This window comes from Sus scrofa, chromosome 17 (genome assembly GCF_000003025.6).
Source record: "Sus scrofa isolate TJ Tabasco breed Duroc chromosome 17, Sscrofa11.1, whole genome shotgun sequence".
Classification (NCBI taxonomy): Eukaryota; Metazoa; Chordata; class Mammalia; order Artiodactyla; family Suidae; genus Sus; species Sus scrofa.
The window spans coordinates 5,067,638-5,092,162 of record NC_010459.5 but is presented as its reverse complement, the minus strand read 5'-3'; the positions used below and the strand labels follow the sequence as shown (position 1 = coordinate 5,092,162).

The 24,525-nt window shown below is 42.1% G+C and overlaps 1 protein-coding gene across 1 annotated transcript in view; it reads left to right on the top strand.

Annotated features, from left to right (window-relative positions):
- Positions 1 to 24,525, top strand: part of MTMR7 (myotubularin related protein 7) — a 114,808-nt gene that overhangs the window by 30,205 nt on the left and 60,078 nt on the right. The window contains 2 exon segments of the mRNA XM_003134197.6: positions 14,335 to 14,457; positions 15,642 to 15,804. Coding sequence (XP_003134245.4) covers positions 14,335 to 14,457; positions 15,642 to 15,804 — 286 coding nt within the window.

Below are 24,525 nucleotides of genomic sequence, written 5' to 3'. Positions count from 1 at the left end.
TTACCTTGACCTTAGCTGGATTAAAACATCCTTATCTATATTGGAAAGTTGATTGACTTTTTTTCTCTTTTAAAAGCTAATGTCACACAGCATATACCCTTTGCAGTGGGTAGCTTTATTTATTGGATTTTTTGGAGATGGTGGAATTTTAGAAATATGTGTGACAAGTACCCTATTCCTGGGTGGAGGAAGGTCTTAAATTTTCCGGCAAGTCGGGGAAATATGTAGGTTCTTCACTTTGAAAGCTGACGCACTAACCATCCTGCTAACATGCGTGCAGTGTCAGGATCTTTATTTATATTTGGTGTTCTTTTGTACAACCAGCATTACAGAATAGTCTGGATAAACCCATTCATTCTCTTACCTCTTACTTTTGAAAATTAGATCAAGATTCCTGGAGTGAACTTTTTGACCAATATGTGCCTGTGGATCAGTCTAAAGTCCTTGGATTATGGGTCTATTTCAGATGAGGTTTTAGTCTTTCCAAACCTGAACCCTCCTACTTCAGTTAGCCCAGTTGAAACTGGCTCTGTCCAGAGAAAAGTTGGTGCTGGAGGAAGTAAGGTTGAAGATTCGGGCTCTATAGGTGAGAAGATGCTGAAGGAGCAAAAACAGAATGAGGGCTTATCTGCAGTACACAGATTCTGGTGCATCAGTACATCTTTGGAGAATAATCAGTGGCGATTATTGATATGATATTGGCTATGGTTTGGGGATTAAAAAAGGAACCCGCTGAAAAGGTAAGGTAGGGCCAGGTTGTGGAAGATCCTAATCAGCAGCAGGAACCACTGGGGCTTTCAACGTGGTGTGATGTGACAAAGGTGTGAGGTAGGATGACTGCTTGGGTGACGGCCTGGGAACAGAGTGTGTGACAGACAGATGCTGGGCTTTGGCTGCCTTGCTCATCATCTGTATTTGCCTGCTCTGCCCACAGGCCATGGGATTTTGATGTGGCTCAAATCCCGCCACTCCTCAGGTCATTCCCGTGATCACTTGACTGGCTTAAGGCTAAGGGTGGGACCCAGTGAAATGCAGCGGAACTGCCTGGGCTGCAGGGAAACTGGCTAATGAGGCTGGGTTTTTGGAGCCATCGTGAGCCGTGAGCCGAGAGCCCGGAGCTGGCAGAGAGGGAGGGGGCCTTGCTGAGAGACAAGGGCGAGGGCTGGGGTTTGAGCCCCTGGCCAGTCTGATCTTTATGGATAAATGCTTCCCTAAAATCCCTTTTGGCTGAAGCCATATCAAGTTGAGATTTCTGTCCCTTGCTCCTGGAAGAGTCCTGACAGATAGTGGTAGAGTCTGATAATCTGCAGGCAGTGTCATTAGTTAGGACTTTTTGGATAACTAGTCTGGGTCCCTAGCACAAAATACTCAACAGATTAATAACATTCATTTGTAAATTAATTAAATTAAAAAGGGCTTAAAGTGATGGATGGCAGCTGTCTCAGGGATTTTTAATAGGTGCCTTGCTTTATATTATATCTGACTCTATTGACTATATTTTAGAAGATAATTTAGCTTCATAGCAGGATACATTTTTAAATGAGTTTTTTTAGGAAACTTGAAAATAGGATTCTTTTCATGCAGTCTAAATGTGTGTATCCACCAGCATCTTTCTCTGTGTTATATAAAAGATATTTTGTGGCCTTTACGAAGGGCAGAATGTCTTAAGTATTTCTTCTGGTTGCATGCCATATATTTTCTTGGATTGTGCTTTGTGATTTTTGCCTTTCCCTCTGTTCTTCTCCAATATCTGACCTCTGAATAAAATGGTCCTGGGAAAAGACTTTCATTGGTTTTATAGTTTTAAACAGATTAAATCTGCCTTTTGGGAGAAAGATTGGTGTTTCTCAGTTTTCTGCCAAATGGCTGGACTAGAAAACTCCTGAAAAGTTTTGTGATTACCCTGTTTATGTGGTCAAGAAACTTTATGGAACTAGGAAAAAGTGTATCTTTACATTTTTTTAAGCTAAAAATTTTCTTGCAAATGTATTATGTAAGCTTTTATCATGTGATTTTATTTTTCTAGTTTTATTGAGATATAGTTGACATAGAACATTGTATTAGTTTAAGATGTGGAGCATAATGATTTGATATATGTATGTATTGCAAAATGATTAGCACAATATTAGTTAACATTCATCACCTCACATAGTTAGCTTTTTTTTTTCCTGTGATGAGAACTTTTAAGATCTGCTCTCTTAGCAACTTTTAAAGTATACAGTAGAGTACTAAGAATTCTTCTTTTCAATTGGAAATATTAGGAGTTCCCTAGTTGCCTAGTGGGTTAAGGATCTGTCATTGTCACTGCTGTGGCTCAGGTCATCACTGTGGCTCGGATTGGATCCCCGGTCCCAGAACTTCTACATGTAGGAGCAGCCAAAAATATTTGGAAAAATCGAATGCTTATTTTTCGCTGTTGTAAGAGATTATAACCATTCTGAATGGTCTGAAGAATTTTTTATTGCTTCCCTTTCTCTCTTTCTATATCAAAATATTTTGCAACTATAATTGAGAAGCCCATCTTTCTTGCAAACTCTGTTGTTACCACTAGGCTAACAGGGAACATGAAGTGTGCATTCAGTGGGAATGAGAATGAAATCTCTCAAGTCTCTGGTATGGATTTGTTTGCCAATAAGCACTGTTTATGCATTACTACTGAGATGGCTGCTTTTTCTCTTTTCCTTTCACACATGCGTTTACTCACAGGTGGAATCATTCATTGTCCAGGAGGTCTGGGTTCAAGCTTAAATATCCTACTTAGCAACACAGGGACTTCTTCCATAAATAAAACATTGCTGCAGTTAATACATGGCTAGGTAGAAGAGCAGCTTGATTCCTGACACGGTTCTTCCGCTGCTGCAGGAGGTCATTGCACCTTATGATGTGGAACTTGCCCGTGCACATGTCAAGACTCCTGTTGGGCTGGTCCTGGACCCCTGGGAGCTGGGGTTTCCTGGGTTCCTCAGTACCGTGGGGGGTGGGGGTGCTGTGTGCACCCCTCCAGACCAGATGAAGTGAACATATGCAATTCACATGGCTATTTTATTTTGTCTTTTTAGGGCCACACCCGTGGCATATGGAGGTTTCCAGGCTAGGGGTCCAATCGGAGCTGTAGCCACATTCACAGCAACTAGGGATTCGAGCCACGTCTTCGACCTAAAGCACAGCTCATGGCAACACTGGATCCTTAACCCACTGAGCAAGACCAGGGATCATGGATACCAGTCAGGTTCGTTAACCACTGAGCCACGATGGGAACTCCCACATGGCTATTTTAACTTAAGGCTCTACACCAAATTATCAGTGCCTTGGCTCAGCCAGAACTTTTTACTTGTTAACGGTGTAACTCTCACTGAAATTTTAGGGAAAATGGAGACTGGGCTTTTGACCCATTAATTTACAACGTTAGGCTTGGACTGAGGGGCTGAAGTGTGGGAGAGATCTAGGGAGGCAGCTGTGGGGTCAGACACTCCTGGTCTGAAATCTGGCTCTGCTGCCTTCTCGCTGCAGGGTAGTTGATTTACCACGGGCCCTGGTTAAATGGGATCACTCTGCCTGCCTTTCAGCTAGGGCTGGGAATAGTGTGTGGACCACACTTACCACCGTACCTGACACTCAGTAGTTGCTCAGGAAATGGTAGCCAGTATTGTGGGGTTTTTTTGTTTGTTTTGTCTTTTTGGGACTGCACTCACAGCACTTGGAGGTTCCCAGGCTAGGGGTCAAATTGGAGCTGCAGCTGCCAGCCTACACCACAGCCACAGCCACACGGGATCTGAACCGTGCCTATGACCTACACCACAGCTCATGGCAATGCCAGGTCCTTAACCCACTAAGCAAGGCCAGAGATCAAACCTGAGTCCTCATGGATACTAATCAAGTTCATTACCACTGAGCCATGATGGGAACTCCTGCCAGTATTGCAGTTATTATTACCCTTCCTTTTTTCACCCCTTCTGCTCAAGGAGAAGTTGGGAGGATCTTCCTCCATCATGCTTTCTTTATCACCTGTCAGCTTTTCCGGAAGGTTAGTCTTGGATTGGCCTGATCACTGTGATTCTCAGCAGTTAGTGGGTGAGGGTACGGGCACTGCTGGAAGCCAGGACTGTGTGTGTCCCAGGCTGGCCCCTCCTCTGGAGCTTCTGTGCCCCCATCTTGCACCCTGCCACCCCGCCTAATCCCTGTGCTTAAGGGCTGCCCAGGTGATGGATCTGCCTTTGAAATAGCGGTGTTGAGGCTCATTTTTGTGTCGTGCGTCCCCATATTTGTGGCTCACATGCTGTGAAGAGCATTTCAGGGAAAATGGACTCTGCCTGTACGTCTAGGTTCTCTTCATTGTCATGGTCTCAGGTTTGGTTTCTGTACAAGCCCTCCTTGTCACTTGGCAACTTTCTGGCCAGTGGTGTGGGAATTTGATGGGTGGGCACTGTGAAGCCAGATGGGTCTGTGTGACATTGGAGCCTGAGTATCACCATTAAAGATTGTTAAAAAAAAAAAAAAGAAAGAAAGAAAAAGGATGGCTGGCTGGATTTATTGTAAAATACGATGTTTTCAAAAATCAGGTTGGCATTCTGTTGTAAACATAACATTTTATGGGAGTTCCTATTGTGACTCAGCAGTAACAAGCCCAACTAGTGTCCATGAGGACTCTGGGGTTTGATCTCTGGCTTTGCTCAGTGGGTTAAGGATCTGGCGTTGCCATGAGCTGTGGTGTAGGTCATAGGCACTGCTTGGATCCCCTGTGGCTGTGGCTGTGGTGTAGGCTGGCAGCTGCAACTCCAATTTGACCCTTAGCCTGGATCTTCTATATGCCGTAGGTTTGGCCCTAGAAAGACAAAACAAACAAACAAAAACCCCATACATTTTATGTAATGGTCTCTCATCTTTATCAGAAAGAATTTTATGAGCATTAAGACGAGGAACAGTACTTTAAAAAAAGAAGATACAGTTTAAAATCATTTGTTAAAGGCAACCAGAGTACTTTCTTTTAAACACTGTAAGATGCTTCATTAATTCAGGCTTAAAACCAAATAATAGGTATCAAAGGTAGAAGTAACTCAGAAAGCCTTTCCAAGTTCTCCTGGGATTCACAGGCAGCCGTTACCTCACAGCCCTGATCCTCTAGGATGAAAGAGGAGAGGAGCTCAGGTTGGGTGGGCAGCCCGGAGTCTGAGAAGGAGCCAAGTGTAGTGGTGGTCTCACCCAGAGGTGTTGAGCACTGGGCCTCTGTGCAGCCTCTGGGCCGGTCTGAGAGCGTGTTGTGTTGTAGACTCTCTCGTTGCTGCGGCTGGTGCCTCCTTTCCTTGGGAAATCACAGTAGTTTTGTTGGCCAACCATGGTAGTGAGTGGCAGAATTTCTTGGGATTTGATATTGAATCATTATTGTATGCATTTTCACAGCAGTTTTGTGTGTCCTTCTGAAACCCCCTGAGTTAGGAGGGCGACTTGTGAGAGTGCGGAAAGGTGTTAAATGCCCAGTCGGTCCTTTCCAGAAGTCAGGACCCACAGAGAGTCGCTCAGCAGTCTGGGCCCAACAATTCCATTTCAGAACCAGAACCAGAGCCCAGGCCCCTTGACTTGCAGACAAATACTTTACTTTTAATGTTGCTGGAGTTAGAAAATGTCAGGATACCAAATTTAGCACGACAAACTATTTATCTAGTTGCTTTTCTTAGATTAGAACATAAACTTGTCTTCAGTTTTGGCTGCTGCAGACATTTTGATTTCTCCCTGTCCTACAACCTCTGGATCTCTGCCCTCAAGTGATTGGCAATGACCTTCAGCCTAATTTATACAGTATGGAGGACTTGGTGTTTGGCTCAAGTGAAACCAGTGGCTGGTACCATTCCTTTTCCTTTTTTTCAATAAAAGCTAAACCTCAAGTTCCCATTGTGGCTCAGCAGGTTAAGAACCCAACATAGTGTCCATGAGGTTGCGGGTTTGATCCCTGGCCTTGCTCAGTGACTTGGGGATCTGGTGTTGCCGTGAGCTGCAGTGTAGATTACAGATGTGGCTTGAATCCTGTGTTGCTGTGGCCGTGGTGTAGGCTGGCAGCTTCAGCTCTGATTTGACCCTTATCCTGGAAACTTCCATATGCCATGGGTGCGGCCCTAAAAAGACCAAAAAAAGAAAAAAAGAAAAAAGGTTAACCTACCCTGCACTTTGGAACTCCCTGTTCTCCAGAGAGTTTTTCTTTTCCAGATAGTCAGAGCTGATTCCAGAACCCGAGAATATTCACTTGTCCAGTATTTGACCAGTTTGAGCCAAACCCCAGGGTAGGAAGTAAACGCTTCTGTTCCATTTGCATTGACATTGGGAGGTGGTGCCCAGGAGAGGCTCTGTCTCCCTGTGATTTATGGGGCCTCCTGACTCCCAGTGGCCAGGAAGGACCCCGCTGCCCTTGTGTTCCCGGCCGACTGTCCTGCCTCAGGCCTGGCAGTGCTGTTCCCTCAGGGCCTGGTGCTTTCACTGAGGCTTTTCAGCCTCGGCCTAGAAAAGCTTATGAAACCTTTGTTTCCTTCAGTCTAACCGCAGCAGAGCAGGGATGGGAATGAAAAGGCCATTAAACTGGGGCACAGTCTCTCCCACTGAGTCTGTAAGATTCTTCGGGATGGACAAAGGCTTCGTCTTAGTCACCCTTTTCTTCTTCCCAGAAGCCAACGCTGTCTTACACAAAGGCATTTTGCTGAGTGGAGGTGGATATTTCTTTCTTTTGGTTCCGAGAATCCCGAACATCTCCTTGTGCCAACATCCGGGCTCTCCTACCCCATCTGCAGGCTTTCTGTCTTTGGGTTTCTCTCAAAGAAGAATATTTTAATAATGGAATAATGGTTTATGAATATAGTTTTACAGTATAATTTTTGATTTCAAGCATCCATTTTTAAAATTACTCAGTTACTTGATTCTATATAGAAGTCTCAGAAAACAATACTGTCACAGCAATATAATTACTAAGTACAGTTATTTTGCAGATGTTTTTCCCATATCACTCCCATTTTACTAGTTGTAGGATTTCTACATTTTATAATCATATGGCCGTTACATCCAGTCTTCTCTCCCTTTTTGCCTTCATTTTTGTCTTAGTTCTATAAATAGTTATGTTTAACCTTATCCACCAGTTCTTATGTTGATATCACTGCAGTTATTTATTTATTTATTTATTTTGGAGCCTGTTCTCTAGCACATTTCTTAAGAAAGACCCATGAGAATAATAGCCTCTGAGTCCTTGAACGCGGATACTTTCTGTCAAAAGCATTCTATTTTTAAATACTAATTTCATGCATAAAGTTGCTTAACATGATTTTTAGCCGATTATCCTAAACATATTAATTTGGAGTAGCAGAATTAGAATGACCTCAGAGGTCTTCACCAGAGTTCACAGCCTTGGTGACCCATGAGCTTGGCCTTTGGAGCTGGATAGCCCTTAACTCCAGGCCAAGCCTTGCCAGGTACAGCCCTTAGCTCCAGACCAAGCCTTGCTTGACCTGGGGAGATTGCTCATGGCTCTTAGCCGTGGGGCTTATGAGAGGACCTAACTCATGGAGTTATTGTGGGTATTAACTGAGGTCAGATACACAGAGAAATAGTATAGTGTGGGGCAGCCAGTATGTCGTCTAAGCATATTTATTGTTCTTATTATTACTATTTGGGCGACTTTTCCAGAAGCCAGTGGACAGTGGGGATTGGTCTGATCCGTGAGATGCTGGTAAGAGTTATTTTGAATACCTTCATTCTCTTCTCTTCAAAGGTCCAAAGCTCCCCCAAGAATTTCTCCTGGCTCGCAGGAGTGTTTATATCGTCACAGTCTCCTCTTGCATAATCTTGGGCTCCCACTGAATTAGTTCAGGTTAAAGATTGTTTCACTACCCATTTATGCATCTGCATTCCGTGACTCAACTGTGCTAAGTTAAAACCTGCCTCTTACTTAATTACATAGCCCTTCTCCAGTCGAAGAAGACAGTAAGGTATACAACCGACTTTCTTGAAGATTTGGGGCAAAGGAAAGGTTCTGTAAAGCAAAAGGCTGAGATGAGATTTTTCCTCTCCATTCCAGGGTTTCTTTCCCCTGGCACTTTGCCACCTAATCAAAAACACTGAAAATAAGGTATAAAGATTTTCTAGGAGTTCTCGTCATGGCTCAGTGGTTAATCAATCTGACTAGTATCCATAAGGAGGCGGGTTCGATCCCTGGCCTTGCTCAGTGGGTTAAGGATCTGGCGTTTCCGTGAGCTGTGGTGTAGGTTGCAGACGCGGCTCGGATCCCGCGTTGCTGTGGCTCTAGCGTAGGCCAGCGGCTACAGCTCTGATTAGACCCCTAGCCTGGGAACCTCCATATGCTGCAGGAGCGGCCCTAGATAAGGCAAAAAGACAAAAAGAAAAAAAAAAAAGATTTTCTAAAGTACACCGAAAGATTCACAGTGCTTGTGTTTGGATTATGAGACTGGGGATGATTTTCTTTCTTTCTGTATTTCTGAATTTTTAAACATTGCGTAAAGAAGTACATGGCATCATAATTTTTAAAAAGGCCAGTTTTAAAAGCCGGAGGAGAAAGCTTTTTAGGATTGGGGAGACTTTAGCCTAAGCAGGATAAACAAATTCTTGCCCAATAAGCCTCAGCTCCTTTTCCTAATCCTTTAAAAGGTATTTCTCTGCCAAGTGGGAATGATTTTACTTCCCGTGAACATCACAATGTGAGATGCCTCCTGGTTGGCAATACAGGCTTCTTTGTCTTGACGTGCCCATTGCTTCTGGAAAGCTCTTGGAATGCTCTGGTTTTGCTGTTCTGGGATGGCATTTGAGTCAGGCTACCTGCTCTGGCTTCTGGCCCGTTATCCACAAGATTTGAATCTCTCTGTCTTAGTGCTGGTGAGCTTACTCTCCAGCTGTTGTGCTATGGCTTCTGATCTCAGGACTCCCACCACCTCCCTGCATCTTTCATGTCGCTAAGTCCAGTGGGCATGTTACAGTTTTTGCCTGACTTGATCTCTCAACCCCATTCAGCATAAACACACACATTCTCTTTTTTTTTTTCCTTTTTAGGACTGCACCTGAGGCATATAGAAGTCCGTGAGCTAGGGGTTGAATTGGAGCTACAGCTGCCAGCCTGCACCACAGCCATAGCAACTCAGGATCCGAGCTGCATCTGTCACCTATGCTGCAGCTTGCAGCAGTGCCAGATCCTTTAACACACTGGGCAAGACCAGGGATCAAATCCATGTTCTCATGGATACTAGTCAGATTCTTAACCCGCTGACCCACAGTGGGAACTCCCACTCTCTCTCTTAAATCACACCCTCTGCACACTCTCCCCTGACAGTGCCCTCTCCTGATTTTCCTCCTAACTGGCCCATCCTCCCTAGTTTGTTTTTCTGATTCCTCCTCTTCCCTCGGAGCTTTAAACACTGAATTTCTTCAGATCTCTCTTCTTCTCATTCTACATCCTCTCCCTAGGAAACTTCCTCCAGTCCCATGATTTCAAAAATCACTTACATGCCAGTGACTAAAAACTCAACTTCATATCAGCAAATCTGAGGCATTGGTGACTGTAAGATGCACTGAGATTTTATGTACCACAGAAAAAGAAAAACAGCGCTGCCAATTAAGCGACACAGCAGCTTCTTACCATGTTAATCACAGGGTGCATTCCATTTTTATAAATTTCAGAATGAGAAAAATGTACGTCCAAGAGTCAATGGTACATTGCAATATCTTTTGCAGAGATCAACAGCCATTTGCAGAGTATGAATACTGAGTATGTCTTGAAGTATGGTGTTCTGGGAGCGTGCACATGAATTGCCATAACTTTGTCTCAGGAATCTGGTAGTTTCCTAAGAGTCATTCTCTCTCCAAGTGTGAAAGAGGCCCTATTACCCTGTAGTTTGTTATATGTGTAGATGAGGTAGAATTAAGTTAAACAGTGAGGCAAAGTTATTGAAGCAGTGGGTCTTCAGGATGGTGTCAAAACTCTGAATTTTTTTTTTTTTTTTTTTTTTTTTTGTCTGTTCAGGGCCACACCCATGGCATATGGAAATTCCCAGGCTAGGGATCTAATCAGAACTGTAGCCACCAGCCTACAGCATAGCCACAGCAACGTGGCATCTGAGCCACGCCTGCAACCTACACCATAGCTCACCACAATGCCGATCCTTAACCAACTGAGCAAGGCCAGGGGTCGAACCTGCGTCCCCATGGATGCTAGTCAGATTTGTTTCCACTAAGCCACGACAGGAACTTTGCAAATTTATTTCATTTATCTAGAATTGACTGACTGTAGTGTCGAAGTCAAGAGTGTTTTGGCTATCTTAGTGTAAACCATGGAATGGTCCCTGAACAGTGCTTTCCATCTTCACAGAATTTCTCAGATGATAGAATTTTAATTTTTATTACTCATTTCTTTTATTACATCACTGGGAAATCATGCTGTTGGTGTTTCCCTCATTTTTATTTCTTATTTCCTCCTCCTACTTCAGAATTACTTCTGACAGCTGTGAGACCTGTGAGAACGATGGCTGAATCTTGAAATGTAATTTTCCTGCAGAGGCATCCAAAGTTAACAAAAAGACATGGAAAAATCTCATTAAGTGTTACCACCATCTGTGAACCTTGTTCTGTTCCACTGAGATTTTCTAAAAATAATCTAATCTTTCTTCACTTCTATAGGGAGAATAATCCATACTAAATATTTTGGCCACAAAGTATTATCTTATGTTCAGAATGGTTACCCTGATAAAGTTTTGTTTCATTGGTCCTAAGTGCAGAGAAAATTATTAATGTTCCACGTTTAGATGTTGTTAACTGATACATCACCGCTGCACCTCTGGTTAATTTAGCTAGACACATTTCAACATGCAAATGAGTTTTTTCCCCATAGAAATGTCCTAAAAATAATATATCCCCTTGCTTTTCTCCTCCCAGTCTCTTCTGTAATATCTTTTTCATACTTATTCAAAATGAAAAGTTTAAATAAAATAATCCAGTTGGAGTTCCCACTGTGGTGCAATGGGATCAGTGGCGTCTCTGCAGCACCAGGACACAGGTTCAATCCCCCAGCCCAGCCACAGTGGTTTAAGGATCTGGTGTTGCCACTGCAGCAACTGCAGCTTGGATTTGATCTCTGGCCCCAGGAACCCCATATGCTGAGGGTGGCCAAAAAATAAAATAAATTAAAATGGGAATAGCAGTATTTTTTAAAAAATCCAATCATGTGGGATTGAAAAATTTACTGTTTTTTCCCAGATAGGTAGTTTTATTTATTTACTTTTTATCAAAATATGGTTGATTTACAATGTTGTGTCAATTTCTGCTATACAGCAAAATGACCCAGTCATACATATTATATATATATATATATTCTTTTTTTTTCCTTTCTTTTCTTTCTTTGCTTTTTAGGGCCACACTCACAGCATATGGAAGTTCCCAGGCTAGGGGTCAAACCAGAGCTGCAGCTGCCGGCTTACACCACAGCAACAGCAACGCCAGATCCAAGCTGCATCTGCGACATACACCATAGCTCACAGCAATGCCAGGGCTTTAACTTATGGAGCGAGGCCAGGGATTGAACCCATAACCTGATGATTCCTAGTCGGATTCGTTTCTACCTCACCACAACAGAGACTCCCATACATTTTTTTTTCTCACGTTATCTTCCATCATGTTCTGTCATAAGAGATTGGATATGGTTCTTTGTGCTGTTACAGTAGGAGAACTGTCTTTAAAAACTCTTGGGTCAAAGAAGAAATAGAAATTGCAGTTATAGGAGTTTCCACAGTGGCACAGTGAATGAAGAATATGATCACAGTAGCTTAGGTCACAGTGGAGGCATGGGTTCAGTCTCTAGCCTGGCTTATGAGTTAAAGATCTGGCGTTGCTACAGCTGTGGCTCAGATTCGATCCCTGCCCCAGGAACTTCAATATGCCATGGGTGGAGGTGGGAACAAAAACACAAACTAGAGTTGTAAACTACCTAGAAAGCAAGAAGAATGATAATACTGCAAACAAAACTCTTTAAGATGCAGGATTTACTTGGAAGACGATGATTAGGCTTAAAGGTTATTATTAATCAGAAAGAATGAAAATTAACGAGCTGTGAAATCTCAGAATTTAGAAATGAACAAAGAAAACAGAACCACATGATAGATCCAAGGAAAGAAAACATTTATTAACAAACACAAGCAGAAATTAACAATTAGAAAAGTGAAAAATTAAGTTGATCAATATAAGACCTGTGACTTGAAAGAAAAACCTTTGCATATCTAATTACAAAAAAGTAAGGTTGTACTTCACAGTATTAGGGATGAGAGAAGGAAGGAGGGGATAGGGATTTACCCAGAGACAAGAATTAAAAGATTGTAAGAATTTGAAAATCAGCAATAAAAAGATAATTTGAAAAGAAAATAGATGTCAAAATGAGATTTAGTAAAAAAAAAAAAAAAAAAATTGAACGGATCAACTGCACAAAAAAATGAAAGAATTATTAAAGAGTTTTTTCTATATTTGCTTCAAATGCTAAGTAATTTGTATGTTGAAAACTTCCTAATTAATTTATGTAATCATAACCGTGATGATTTTACCTGAGAAAAGTAGCACAAGTAGGCTAATATAGACTAATCTTTCTTAAAAGCATAGAGACAAAAAGCTCAAAAAGGAAAACAAAAATAAAACAATTATAGCAGATAAAATATAAGCAATATTAAAACATTAATACACCATTTCCAAGTTGATCATATACCAAGAATCTAAGAGTTCTTCAAAGATGAAGAAACCTGCAAAGTAGTAGGTTAAGGATCTGGCATTGTCACTGTAGCAGCTCCAGTTGCTACTGTGGCATGGGTTTGATCCCTGGCCCCTGAACTTTCACATGCTATGGGTGCAGCCAAAAAAGAAAAAAAAAAAATCATTATTAAACTGATTTTTTTTTCAAATATGCAAGTGTTCCCATTAAAAACAAGTGTGCACCTGAAAAGATGTTAACATCGTTAACCATTAGGGAAATGCAAATCAAAGTCATGAGAGACTGGAGTTTCCTAAGCTGCCTCAGGGAGGAATAAGTACCCTCATTTGAGAAATGAAGGATGAGCCAGTGTCTGATCGATGGTTGATCCTTGGCAGTAGGAAGTAGCATCACCAAGTCGGCCGTCATTGCTGGAACATTCATCCCGTGGCTGTGATGGCTCTGCCTTATTAGAGTTGTTCTTGCTTCAGTCATCTCTTGCCCTGTAGAGATTGTCTTGTCATTTCCTTTACATGTCATATTGGAATGATTCCATGGCATATATTCTTTTTTTTAATTTTTAAATGATTTTTTTCCATTATAGTTGGTTTACAGTGTTCTGTCAGTCTCTTCTGTACAGCGTAGTGACCCAGCACACATAATATACATTCAAGGCATATATTCTTGAAATACATTTAAGAGATATATGTATTTTTGTTTATTTGTTTGTTTGTCTTTTTGCCTTTTCTTGGGCCGCTCCCGCGGCATATGGAGGTTCCCAGACTAGGGGTCGAATTGGAGCTGTAGCCACCGGCCTACGCCAGAGCCACAGCAACTCGGGATCCAAGCCACATCTTCGACCCATACCACAGCTCGTGGCAATGCCAGATCCTTAACCCACTGAGCAAGGCCAGGGATGGAACCTGCAACCTCATGGTTCCTAGTCAGATTCGCTAACCACTGTGCCACGACAGGAACTCCCAGAGATATGTGTTTGATAAACATTATTTCCAGAAGTCTAACAGTTTGAATTTTACCTCAGGGGTGAGAATTCTATTTATTAGAAAGAGTTTTGACATAAATATTAGCATTGTAACTTGGTAGGTTTTCTTGGTAAGCATGCAGAACATCTCTCTGATAGTTTTTGCTCCTATGTGTAGATTTGTATTCCCTCCTAGTTTATATGGAAACAAACAGCCTTGGGGCTGTTTCTACCACTGAGAAATGCAGGAAAATACATTATTTTTTCTTTAGTAGAATGTAGTTCATACATAGTTACTGTGTAGTCTCAACTTGCATGTGTACACTTCCTGCCTTAAATTAGAATTACAGTAATTATAGCGAAGGAAAAGTGTGGACCTATTTAAAACACAGAAAGGATATTCTTCGAGAATAGGTCTATTCATCTTTTGTGGTGCATTTAAGGTTATATATAAGGAATTGGTGAGCTTTTATCTTTTGATGTACAGAATCATTCTGAGATCGAATTAAATGGGTAAGTTTGGGTTTTTATTATTGGGAGAATTTTCAAAATCATATTTGGATTATGCATGAGATTACCTACTCATTAATTTTTTTGTGAGTAGCCCTTTTTCTTTACTATAACCCTGTCAAACTGATTTCTCTAGGTTGAAAATGTCCGCTTGGTAGATCGAATATCTTCTAAAAAAGCGGCCCTCGGTACTTTGTATTTGACGGCTACTCATGTCATATTTGTGGAAAATGCACCTGACACAAGAAAGGAAACATGGGTATGCGTTCCTTATTTTTGGCTCTAAGTGTTTTCCATTGTTTGACCCTCCATTCCTTTGTCCTCAGGGTGAGGAGGGTGGGATTTTGGTGTTTGGATGTTCAGAGGACTCTTTTTGGAATGTGAGTTTTGTCTTTTTCTGTACAGAGTCACATCCGCTTGATCTGTTTACTCACTTTAAACACTGATTATTTGAACATCATCAAAGATAGACATAGAGATGGCCAGAGATAGAGGTGCTTCATGGCACCGCTGTCAAGTAGAGGTTCAGTAATGTTTGTATACCAGGTACAGCATTTATATAGCTCTTTATTTGCGGTCTGCTTTATTTGTAGGATCCTGTATTGCAGGCCATTTAGTCATTTTATTATTGGTGGCAGTTTTCTCATAACTTTAAAAAGAAAAAAGAAAAGATCTAGGGAAGAGTCCATCATGAGGTATTTCTGCTACACAATAGTGAGACCAATAGATAGTTGTTATTTGATATAGCCATTTAGCCATGACACTGTGACCAGAACCAGAATCCCTGAATTGTAGGTTTTGCCTTTTCTGTATTCTGTAGACTTTATGTTTTCAGCAGGAGGTGGCAGGCACTACTTCCTGGAGAGGAATTTAAAGAATGAAGTGTTGCTACTGAGGGCTGAGCAGAGACCCTCCTGAAATGCCAGAGCACTTCAGCCTGACTTCCTTCAAAATAAATCTCTGCAGCCTGCCTGACCACCAACAGCTTAGAAAACAACAATCTCAAGTTGCTATTGAACTCAAGCATTCCATGTGGAATTAAGGAGCATGGTGGCCCCTCCCAGGGGAGCTGTCTCTAATTTTTGTTGATTGCAAAGTTTATTTTACTAACTTCTTGACCTTATTTAATTTTAGCTATTCATTGCATTTCAACATTTGACTACCCAAATGCTCCTTACCTGGGCCTGTGCAGAATTATATCCAGAATAATTTGCTTCATGTAATTAGCTTGGATACCAGAAAACTTGGCCTGGAAAAATAAAATGATAAATTCAGACCATTGGTTCTTCTCCCAAACATCTCACTTCTTGTCATCTGAGTGCAAGCCGGCTGAAGGGCCAGGAGCGTTTCTTATCTACCTGTGTGGCTCGGTGTTCTGTGTTATGTTCTGTTGTGTGTGGCTGTGATGTGTGCTTATTTATCCACGTTAACTTTTGCTTGTAGATTCTTCACAGCCAGATTTCCACCATCGAGAAACAGGCGACAACTGCTACTGGGTGCCCTCTGCTCATTCGCTGCAAGAACTTTCAGCTCTTACAACTCGTCATCCCGCAGGAAAGAGACTGCCATGACGTGTACATCTCTCTGATCCGCCTCGCAAGGCCAGGTGGGGCTGAGCAGCTCGGCCTTCACTGGGGCCGCTCCTGAGACATTCACAAGTGATGCTGAAGAAAGATGGATGAAGAATTCCCTTCGTAGCGCAGGGGAGATGAATCCAACTAGGAACCGTGAGACGGCGGGTTCGATCCCTGGCCTCGCTCAGTGGGTTAAGGATCCAGCGTTGCCGTGAGCTGTGGTGTAGGTCGCAGACGCGGCTCGGATCTGGCATTGCTGTGGCTCTGGTGTAGGCTGGCAGCTGTAGCTCCAATTAGACCCCTAGCCTAGGAACTTCCATATGCCACAAGTACGGCCCTAAAGGAAAAAAAAAAAGAAAGATGGATGATACTTAATAGTTACCCATTATCCCAGAGTTCAGAGATGATGCTGAGAAATCCTAATGATACCTTTTCTTGTCTTTGGGCCCTTGTCTGAGTCACTTACTATATGAACCCCTTTCATTATTCTTAGGATTCACTTTCCCTCCAAGGGGGTTATAGTTGTGTTTTCCTTCCAGGGTAAAAATCATCTTAAAATCATGTCTTTGTGATGCTGTGGTAATCAAGCCACTTTGATTGAGGCCTAAGGGAAAACCCGCAAGTTGTTGTGTGTGGAAAACACAGATATCCAACAGGTCTAACGCAGTTTTGCCCATTTGGGGGCTTTTAAGGTTTGGTTTCTTTTAAGGTTGCTTTTTAGAGTAATGCGTATTTCCCGAGGTTGGCGTAACTAGATCTTTGTTAGCATCAGTGAATGTTGGAGGTACGTTTGTGTTGATTCTCCTAAACCTTCTTAAATGTTGTGGTAAGAATGTCTGGCTGATTTGAAAAATGTATGTTCTCAGTTACTTTCTGGTTATAGAGCCTTCCTCTAGGGGTCTTCAGATGTATAGTTTATTATGCTGTAAGTTTGAAAAATTTATAGCTTACTATGCTAGAAATCTAAGAAATTCTACACAAGTGTCTCTTGTGTGTGTGGCTTGTGTGAAGTGTGTTCTTTTGCTTAAAAGAAATAGCCATCTAAGTGTTCTGAGAATATACAGTGAAAGGAGATCATTTATATAATTGTAACATAGAGTTTCCACAGAAGTCATTAATAAGGTTAGTTTACTAGAAAACAAACAAAAAGAAAAGAAAAAGATGGAGTTCCTGCTGTGGTGCAACAGGATTGGCTGCATCCTGGGAGTGTTGGGATGTAGGTTCCATCCCCAGCCCAGCACAGTAGGTGAAGGGTCTGTTGTTGTTGCAACTACGGTGTAGGTTGAGGTTGCAACTGCGGCTCCAATCCGATCTCTGACTTGGAGCTCCATAAGCCATGGGGCGGCCCAAAAGGGAGAAAAAAAAAGGTTACTTTACTAATAGTTGTGCTATTATTGTGTTACTAGTTACTTTACTAAACGCTTTTTTTTTTTTTGTCTTTTTTGTCTTTTTTGTTATTTCTAGGGCCACTCTCGTGGCATATGGAGGTTCCCAGGCTAGGGGTCGAATCGGAGCCATAGCCGCCGGCCTACACCGCAGCCACAGCAACTTGGGATCTGAGCCGCATCTGCAGCCTACACCACAGTTCGTGGCAATGCCGGATCCTTAACCCACTGAGCAAGGCCAGGGATCGAACCCGAAACCGCTTGGTTCCTAGTCAGATTCCTTAACCACTGAGCCACAACGGGAACTCCACTAAACGCTTTTTTTTTTGTTTTTTGTTTTTTGTTTTTTGTTTTGTCTTTTTTTCTGTTTCTTGGGCCACTCCCGCGGCATATGGAGGTTCCCAGGCTAAGAGTTGAATCGGAGCTGTAGCCACAGGCCTACGCCACAGCCACAGCAACTCGGGATCTGAGTCTCGTCTGCAACCTACACCACAGCTCACGGCAACGCCGGATCCTTAACCCACTGAGCAAGGACAGGGACCGAACCCGCAACCTCATGGTTCCTAGTCGGATTCGTTAACCACTGCGCCATGACGGGAACTCCAACTAAACGCTTTTTGATTCAGGGGAACAAGTGTGACTGTAAACTCTTCAAGGCATCTGGTTAGGTCCTCAGATTCTTAAGATTTAACCATATCATTTGTCAAGAGCCCAGAGCTGAAGCTCCAGTGATGGAGGGGATGCCAGGGAGCGCTCAAAGTCCCATCAGTTTGACTTGACTTTGCTCCCCTTTCAAGTGAGCCCGTTGAGATTTTTTTCATCTCAGTGTGTGGAAAAGAACTGCAGAGTTAGCCAGAAAAGCAGTTGAACTTTTTGGAGGGCACACTATAATTGGAGCCGAAGTTCTGGGAAGATGTGCGTTAGGTTGCACGCAGCAGAGAATGAGAGAGAAGTGGTGCGCCAGCAGTTTCTGTGTCACTGGTTAATGGATGGACTGGGTAATAAATGTGCTCTGACTGGATTAATGGGATGTAGGAATAGCCCAGAGAACCGGGAAAGGGCTGAGCAGCTACAAGAGTAGATCACAGTGTCAGTGGGGCTCTGGCCCCCGATGACAGCGAGCACTTGGATTCACATTGCCAGGGTCCCTAGGGAGGAAAATCGCAGTGTTCCCCTGCTTTTAAAAATATACACTTTCTCTTAGAGATGAAGTTTTGAGAGCTCGGTATCAGCTGTAGCCTGAGACCGAAGAAAGAAACCATAGCAGTTAATTGAATTAAAGCCATTACCGTAGAAGACTTTCTAAAAGCCATGAGCATTGAGAAACATTGGAATTAGAAATGCCAGTTTGTATAAAACATAGAACTTTAATGAGTGTGGGAAGAGGAAATAGAATTCAAGCAGCTTCACAGTGTGATGTTAGAGGCAGGACTAAAATTAGGACATATGATAGCCGGTAGCCTTGGAAGCAGGGTTTGAATCTGGGTGGAGGTCAGAAAGGTGGATCTCCTTTGTGGGTAGGGTGGCACCATCCCAGGACGTTTTACAAATTATACCTTGTCCTTCCTCAAGGTATTTCAGAGGAGGGCTGTGTGTGTGTGTGTGGTGGGAAGTGAATGAGTTCTAGCAGCACAACATCGATCTCTGTGGTTGTTGTGCTTAGTCACCAATACAACTCATGTATTTCCAGTCCCCCTTATGGACACAGCTAAACTCCAAGGTCCTGTAGAGGACACTATTTTTTTTTAAACAAAAGAAGCAGGGCTTGGGAGTCCATTTAAGTCAAGACCTGTGAAGGAGATATTTTCAAAGCTCTTGAGACTCTCTCTTTACCGAATTACAATTTCTGGGATAAGAGTCAATCAAACGACTAAAAAATTGTCGAGGTTTTATGGGTTTGCCTTTTGTATGAATTAAGATGGGTAAGAATTCGATCATGGACTGTAAAAGATCCCAGCAAAAAGTAATGCAGCCAAATCCAATAAGTTCCTTATTCTTCATAAAGAAATGAGCTAAAATAGGGATGTGGCCCAAATGAGAAAGTGAGGGTTAGGGTTAGGGTTGTAGCCTCAGAGCAGGGCTCTGTGTGTGTGTATGTGTGTGTGTTGGATCTGATGTAGATATGATGTACTAATAAGGGTATACGTTTTTCTGATTAGAAGACCCGTATTTCTCAGAGGGCTTCCATTTTTTCCCATGTTCTTTCTTTTCTCCTCCCTCTAATTTGCCCCCTGCTGTTTATTTTTGTATCAATTATCTTTCCCTCTGCAGTGTTTGTGGGCCCTTTAATATTTAAACCATCTCTATTGTTTGTTTTCCCATTTTTTTTTACTAAATTACAGCATTTTTTTCAGCCCATTTAATCCTAATTCTTCTGCATATTTACTATGATTTTTAAACTTTCAGCATTGATGTAGTCAGTCTCATTTGCCTAATTTAACTTTTGACAGCTCTTCTTACTGCCTAAGCAGTTTTTCTGTAACAATTTCCTTCTTATTGATGATCTCAATCTCTGAGTTCAGTAGCCCTTTTCTGCTAAGCGTAAGCTTCCACACTCCAAATGTTTAATTCGAACACTTGTTTGTTGAAAATAGGCCAGAAACATCTCATTATTTTTATTTGAAATACGCAAAATCCAGTAATAGCTGTGTTAGCTTCTCACCCCTCTTCAAATGGTTTTTCATCTTACTTTTATTTTATTTATTTTTTCACTTTTTAGGCCACACCTGCAGCATTTGGAAGTTCCCAGGCTAGAACTTGAATCGGAGCTACAGCTGCCAGCCTACAGCACAGCCGCAGCAATGCCAGATCTGAGCGGTGTCTACAACCTACACCACAGCTCAAGGCAATATGGGATCCTTCCTTAACCCTCTGAACGGATCGAACCTGCATTCTCATGGATACTAGTCAGATGCGTTTCCACTGCAGTGCAGTGGGAACTCCTACGCTTATTCTAAGCTGCCCAAATTTAGTTGAGCATGGAGAGCAATTTAACTTCTGTTACTTTGGGTTCTGAACCCCCTCCCCCCCCCCAGCTGTGTCTTTTTCTTGATTGTGGTGACTTTTCCTTTCCTTTCCTCACCCTTCACAGTCCACTGGTATGATTCATGTGCGTTTCTCTTTTCGATTTTTAAAAAATATGTGTAACTATCAATAGTAGAATTATATTATTCAGGTTTTACATTGGTTGCTACAAGTTTCCTTTCGATTTTTAAGGGACTTTGGATTTTAGTATACTTACAAAATTATGTTTCTCCCAGTTGGTCTAGAACAAGAGAGAATGGCCCCATGTTTTTTTCTAAATATTCTGTCTTCATAACCTTTTTAATCCAATTCCTGGGGAACAAGCTAGGTTATTTCTTTTTCCCTAATTGCTTTCTTCTGCCCACAGGCTCTCTTATTTGGGGGAATGAATACCATTTCCTTTCTTTTGGGAGGGAAGGAGCGGAGGTTGGGTGCAGAGACAGGGCCATTTGTAGGCTTTTGGTGGTTCCAAGTGGAAAGGGTTTCCACTTGATGGCCTGAATCTTCTCCAGGAAGTAGGAAGTGGAATTACCTCGGAGGGAAGGAGTTGATGAGCGCAGTATGTATCAAATTGATGAGCTCTAAGGCTCATGCTGAACAATGGCCTTAACATAAAATAAACAATCCCGAGTTCCCGTCGTGGCTCTAGTGGTTAATGAATCCCACTAGGAACCATGAGATTGTGGGTTCAATCCCTGGCCTTGCTCAGTGGGTTAAGGATCTGGCGTTGCCGTGAGCTGTGTGTGGTGTGGGTTGCAGACTCGGATTGGATCCCATGTTGCTGTGGCTGTGGTGTAGGCTGGCGGCTACAGCTCCTGTTGGACCCCTAGCCTGGGAACCTCCATATGCTGCGAGAGCGGCCCAAGAAATGGCAAAAAGACAAAAATAATAATAATAATAATAATAATAATAAACAGTCCCATCACATGCTATCCACTTAGTCTGGAAACACTGATTGGGCCTTCCTAGAGACATAGCCAAAATGCTACTCATTCTTAATCTAATGGACTATTTGAGAAATTGCCATTTTCCATTCTGAATAGATAGAAAACCCTTCAGGTCTGCATTTGTTGAGCAATTATATGATTTAGGTAGATAAATAAAGTAAAATACTAGAATGACTTTCAGATAATTTTCTGGAAAAAAATTTTTTTTTTTTTTTAATTTCATAGCTGCACCCGTGGCATATGGAAGTTCCTGGGCTAGGGATTGAATCCAAGCCACAGCTGCAACCTGTAACTCAGCTGTAGCAATGCCAGAGCCTTTAACCCACTGTAGCGGACAGGGGGATTGAACCTGCACCCCACAGCGACCCAGGCTGCTGCAATAGAATTCTTAACCCACTGTGTCATGGCGGGAATTCCTTCAAATTTTAAGATTAGGGGTGCACATTCAATTCGATTCCCAGTCCAAAGCATGCTGAGTATTTGCTTCCTGAAGGAGCTCTTGTGCCTTCTAGTCATAAGGCCCATAGGGCGAGGCCTTCAGTGCACCTGCTGGTGAAACCTGCCAGGCCACTAGCAGCAAAAGATGGTTTATGCTGGATGTGAGGGCTCACACTTTGTGATGTGAGAAGCCAGTGGAGTCTTTAACATGTTTCCAGTACAGATAAATATTTCTCTCCATTCATATTCTGTAAAGACTGGAGGTTTTTCCAGCCCTACTTTGGTTGTTTTTGGTTTTAACCTACCTCCCCATCGATACTTAACATTCTACTGTCTATTTTGCAGAAGATGGAATTGAGAGGAACAGAATGTGTGAATGGGAGATATTCAGTCAAATTTACAGCTGTGTTAATGGTACTTTTTCATTTCTCAGAGTATGGGGCCCCAGCTGAGGATTTCACCTGGGGTGGCCTCTGGGTAAGAAACAAACTTGCCCACGTTAGCAAGACTGAGCCAAAGGCTGACAAAAATGTGGGTTCCCAGCCCTCCTGTAGAATTTTATATAAATTGGGCCAAATATAAGTTTTTTACCCCTTTCCTTAAAAATAAATGAAAGAGAGGAGTTCTCTCGTGGCACAGCCAGTTAAGGATCTGGCGTTGTCACTGCAGTGACTTGGGTCGATGCTGTGGTACGAGTTCAATCCCTGGCCCAGGAACTTCTGTATGCCATGGATACAGCCAGATAAATAAATAAATAATTGAAAGAGAAAAATGTCGTAATTTCAGTGACAACCCAATTCCAAGAGTGGTCTTCTTATTTTTTTTTAATTTTTTATTACTCAAATGAATTTATCACATCTGTAGTTGTATAATGATCATAATCTGATTTCACAGGATTTCCATCCCACAGCCCAGGTACATCCCCCACCCCCCAAACTGTCTCCTCCAGAGACCATAAGTTTTTCAATGTCTGTGAATCAGTATCTGTTCTGTAAAGAAGTTCAGTCTGTCCTTTCTTCAGATTCCATATGTCAGTGAAAGCATTGGATGTTGGTGTCTCATTATACGGCTGACTTCACTTAGCATGATAGTTTCTAGGTCCATCCATGTTGCAAAAAATGCGGGTATTTCATTTCTTTTAATGGCTGAGTAATATTCCACGGTGTGTACATACCACATCTTCTTGATCCACTCCTCTGTCGATGGACATTTAGGTTGTTTCCATGTCTTGGCTATTGCAAATATTGCTGCAGTGAACATCGGAGTACAATGTCTTTGCGAGTCTGGTTTTCTCTGGTAGATGCCCAGGAGTGGATTGCTGGATCAAATGGGATTTCTGTTTAGTTTTCTGGGAATCTCCATACTGTTTCCACAGTGGTTACACCAATTTACACTCCCACCAACAGTGTTCTAGGGTTCCTTTTTCTCCACTCCCTCTCCAGCATTTATTGTTTGTAGACTTTTGGACGATGACCATTCTGGCTGGTGTAAGGTGGTACCTCAGAGTGGTTTTGATTTGCATCTCTCTAAGAATGAGTGATGTTGAACATCTTTTCATGTGTTTCTTGGCCATCTGTACGTCTTCTTTGGAGAACTGTCTGTTTAGATCTTCTGCCCATTTTTTGATGGGTTTCTTTGCTTTTGGTATGGAGCTGCAGAAGGTGTATGTAAATTTTGGAGATAAATCCCTTGTCAGTTGATTCACTTGCAAAGATTTTCTCCCATTCTGTGGGTTGTCTTTTTGTTTTGTTTAGGGTTTCCTTTGCTGTGCAGAAACTTTCAGTTTGATTAGGTCCCATTTGTTTAGTTTTGTTTTTATTGTCAATACTCTAAGAGGTGGATCTGAGAAGATGTTGCTGTCATTTATGTCTGAGAGTGTTTGGCCTATGTTTTCCTCTAAGAGTTTTATATTGTCTGGTCTTCTATCTAGGTCTTTAATCCATTTTGAGTTGATTTTTGTGTATGGTGTTAGGGAGTGTTCTAATTTCATCCTTTTCCATGTGGCTATCCAGTTTTCCAGCACCACTTATTGAACAAGCTGTCCTTTCTCCATTGTATATCCTTGCCTCTTTGTCTAGATGAGTTGACTGTAGGTGCGTGGGTTTAATTCTGGGCTTCCTATCCTGTTCACTGATCTATTTTCTTATTTGTGCCACTACCATTCGGTTTTGATGACTGTTGCTTTGTAGTATAGTCTGAAGTCTGGGAGCCTGATTCCTCCATCTCTGTCTTTCTTTTTCAGGATGTCTTTGGCTCTTCTGGGTCTTTTGTGCTTCCAAACAAACTTTAAAATATTTTGTTCGAGTTGTGTGAAAAATGTCCTTGGTAATTTGATAGGGATTGTATTGCATCTGTAGATTGCCTTAGGTAGTATAGTCATTTTGATAATATTAACTCTTCCAATCCACGAGCATGGTATTCTCTCCATCTATTTGTGTCATCTTTGATTTCTTTCATCAGTGGCTTGTAGTTTTCAGAGTACAGGTCTTTTGTCTCTTTAGGTAGGTTTACTCCTAGGTATTTTATTCTTTTGGATGCGATGGTAAACGGGATTGCTTCTGTAATTTCCTTTTCTGCTCTTTCATTGTTAGTATATAGAAATGCCATCGATTTCTGTGTATTGATTTTGCATCCTGCGACTTTGCCAAATTTGCAGATGAGCTCTAACAGTTTTCTGGTAGAGTCTTGAGGATACTCTAGGTATAGTATCATGTCATTTGCAAATAGGGATAGTTTTACTTCTTCCTTTGAAATTTGGATTCCTTTTATTTCTTTTACTTCTCTGATTGCTGTGGCTAGGACTTCCAAGACTATGTTGAAGAGTAATGGCGAGAGCGGACATCCTTGTCTTGTTCCTGATCTCAGAGGGAATTCTTTCAGCTTTTCACCACTGAGAATGATGTTCGCTGTGGGTTTGTCATATATGGCCTTTATTATGTTGAGGTAGGTTCCCGTTAGG